General features: G+C 33.4%; 1 protein-coding gene across 2 annotated transcripts in view; it reads right to left on the minus strand.

Moving 5' to 3' along the window:
- Positions 1 to 125: 125 nt before the first annotated feature.
- Positions 126 to 3,752, minus strand: part of LOC111367791 (ubiquitin carboxyl-terminal hydrolase 26) — a 14,214-nt gene continuing 10,587 nt past the window's right edge. For both annotated transcript variants that reach the window (XM_022988852.1, XM_022988851.1), the window contains 3 exons: positions 3,064 to 3,205; positions 1,934 to 2,129; positions 126 to 536 (listed from right to left, as the gene is read on the minus strand). In XM_022988852.1, coding sequence (XP_022844620.1) covers positions 2,017 to 2,129; positions 3,064 to 3,205 — 255 coding nt within the window. In that variant the 3' untranslated portion in view covers positions 126 to 536; positions 1,934 to 2,016. The remainder of the gene's footprint in view (positions 537 to 1,933; positions 2,130 to 3,063; positions 3,206 to 3,752) is intronic.

Below are 3,752 nucleotides of genomic sequence, written 5' to 3' on the forward strand. Positions count from 1 at the left end.
CCATATCAAATCGAGCCTTGATATTGTCCAATCCAACTTAACGGACGCAACAAAAATGAACATGTCCCTGAAGTGTGTCTCAAATGCTGGAAAAGTTTAAGAGAGTCGTAAAAAACATTGCAAAATGACCCAAAGCAACATGATGTGATATTATAATATGCAATAACGCCTGATGAATTCAAACCACCAGTTAGTCATAATATACAATCAACTGCCCATTGATCATCAGCTTTCCAGAAAATATGAGCAATGTACAAAATTGTCCCCATAAATGGGACCAAGTAAAACCGAGCCCTTAAAGCACTACAAAAAGCAGCCAAGGCTTTGAAGAAGGAAGAACACTCTTAGAAATGGAGCATTGAGCCATGTAGAAAGATCGAACACAAAAATCACACTATCAGACAAGGAAAACTGCAGCTACATGTGATATATAGGATGTGATTATGTCCTGCATAACAAAGAAATTCTGAAAACAATTTGTACATAGAAGGTCTATGTAAGGAGAAGCACCAGCTATCTGACGACCAAGATCGTTCCTGTCAACATGGCAGCAAAAGAAATGTTAAAAAAGGGAAATCTGTGAAACTCGGCAAAGGTATTGTTGAGAAAAATTGCTATGTAATTCAGATAAGAAAACGATAAGCAATTACTGGAATGAGCAAAACAGACAAAAAGGCCAGAAAGCCACTTTAATTTCAAGACGGCAAAAGGTTAACAGATTGACAATATATAATATGGCATCCTCGCTTATACAGAAGGATCAATAGCAGAGCAAAAAATATCCCGTCCTTAAGATGGAAACTTAAAAATACGAAAACATGAGCATGATTTTCATATTACTAAATAGATTTAAATAAGGAAACTCTTCCTATTGGCTTGAAATTTGATAAGGTTAAAGATAGGAAGGAAGTTATAAGTTAATGAAGCCAGCCAAATGTCTATATTACAGCCTTATGGTAGTACTACACTATGATTCCTTTTGGAAAGTGTGGCATCCCATTTTCCCCAGTAGTTCGCTTCATAATAAATGGTCCTAAAACATGAACTTTTTCAAGGGATCCTAAAATATAACTTGTACCAATACATTCTGTTATCCCTTGTATGCATCCATGCGCAGGTAAAAGAGTTAAGGCTTGCAAACATGCAGGCATGGTTCAAAAAATAGAAGTCACTAAAATGACTCTTTTTTCATTCATTCTGGAACCTGACATGGAACTGAACGGTCTTTTAAATTGCATATCTTTATTCCCTAGGTAAATTTTTGAGATGCACATATATTGTTTTGCCTAAGAAAAAGACTTTCAACGACTTCTATTATATTGAATAATTTGTTCGATTTTATAAGCATCTTGTACTAGAATTGAGAAATTATATAGCTTAGATACCTCTCTTATTCACTATCAATGCATAATTAGGCAAAATATAATTGCCCATTCTTACTAAAAATGTAAAAAGAGAAATTAATTGAAAAAAAGTAACATATAGATTTATTTCTAACAGCTTCATGAAACACGTGCCTTTGCTAAGACAGGAAGAACTGAATAACATTAAAGTGCATAAAAATCAAATCACACCATCTCTATAAAAGCAAATTGAATGAATTCAATATGATATTAATGCAAGGATCAACTCGTGATATTTCTATTTCAACTAATTATGTGCTTCAATATAGTTACCAGAAACCAACACTCAATGCTTTAACTAATCACTAATAACTTGACTCTTTTAAGATAATAGTAGGACAGTAGCAAGTCCTATTAAAACTAAGAACAGTNAATGCTTTAACTAATCACTAATAACTTGACTCTTTTAAGATAATAGTAGGACAGTAGCAAGTCCTATTAAAACTAAGAACAGTATAGACCTGCAATCCACACAACACCAGAAGAAATAGAATTTTTCAGGAAAAAAACTGCTAGTGAAGGGAAGGCACCTTGAAAATGCTGGTAGAAGATTATTTACTTCTCACTTCTAGCATCCAAAATTGAAGGAACCAACTTCATGGTCATAACTTTGTTAATTTAAGCATGCTTCCGAGATGGCCTGAGACGAAATGCTTGATGTGAGGAGAGTCCCACGAAAGCCCTCCTCGGCCTTTTGCACCTCCATATTTGAGTTAGAGAGCTCATCTATAGGGAAGTATGATAGACAGGTCATAAAAAGAATTCCATGTGCAAAATAGGTCAACAGATATAAACTTTCTTCCAAGATTGGGAAACATGAAACCAATAATGGCGACACACTGGAAAGCAAAGAGGGAATTTAACATCAAGAATTATTTGATGTCCAAGAAAAAAGCTTTCTCGGTAAACTGCTGCTACTTGTTAAGTTCATCTTCCGATTAAAAGTAAAATAATTAAACCAAAGGAAAAAACATAAGAAGATAACCAAAGAAGAAAAGGGGGGGAACCTACAACTCACACCACTTAATGTTATATGCATCGAGCCGAATTTTTATGTTAAATGGGACAACATACTTTTCATGGCACCAGAATATTCTTTATATTACATATCCAAAAGTTAGATAAATGAACAATTCTCTTCCTTGCAATTTGATGTTGTAAAAAGCGCAAATTAAGTTCAACAATCAGAAATCTTCTTGAAAATTTCTATATCAATGTTATAATATATATGATCCAAAGAATGCACTGAACTTTTATGCTATAAAGGCTTTTGAGATACAGATTAAAAAAAGTCTGAATTTTGCTTGTTTTCTTGCAGATATTCAATTGAAATTGGATAACACAAGTCACATTACAACTGAATATCAATAAAGACTTAATATACTCAATCATCCAACTGGGAACAAATCATTAAACTCGCAAAACTATATCACCCAATCCAAGCAAGGAAAAATCACCAACTCTAGAATTACAAAGAAATAGAATTTCTAATGCAAAATAATGGCATGCTGATAAAATTGCAACTTGTTCAAAGAGTCAACAGCATTGTTGTGCAGTCAGGATAAAGGGTATCCGAAAATTGTCATCATAAACTCTTAATTCAATCAAACAGCACTTATGCTGATTAAATATTATGATTTTGAGTGCAACAATGTCCTACCGGCTATATCACGATTCTCATGAATCTTTGAATCAGTAACCCACAAGACATCTCCAGGAAAAATATTCCTGTCAGCTAGACAATCTGTTTCCCCATCTATTACTTTGGAACCCTTGTGAAGTATCTGGTTTTCCTTAACAACCTGCAGGACGAAATTTACTTGCCAATGTGAAATGACATTTCAAGAATAGGCTAAACAAATAGCAGCCATTACACAAGCGGGTTATTACTTGTCAAGAAATGGATCTAGCTTGCTCACACAATTAAAAAAAATTAATATAGGACTCTGTAAGAATATCACCCATATAATCATCATCTCAATTATAATTGTCTTCCTTAACAGCTATGATACACATGACTCCGAAATATAAGACATATCACACAAATACAGTAAGTGTTCATTCATGAACCCATCACATACATTATAATAAGTACATAAATGGACTCGAGGTAATACTGATAATTAGAATATTAAGCAAAATGTATGAAGCGATTTACATATAATTTGTTGAACAACAAATATATGATATTATAAATTTTTTTTAACCCAGATTGAACAACAAATATGGAGGAGAGGAGCATATTTATCAAATCAAGATGCACATAGTAGCTGAAATCAGAGGCGGACCCACGTGGGGTCAAATGACATCACAGTTTTTTGGAATTTATTTTTATTTTTATTTTATTTT

The sequence above is a fragment of the Olea europaea genome, chromosome 18 (genome assembly GCF_002742605.1).
Source record: "Olea europaea var. sylvestris chromosome 18, O_europaea_v1, whole genome shotgun sequence".
In the NCBI taxonomy this organism is placed as follows: Eukaryota; Viridiplantae; Streptophyta; class Magnoliopsida; order Lamiales; family Oleaceae; genus Olea; species Olea europaea.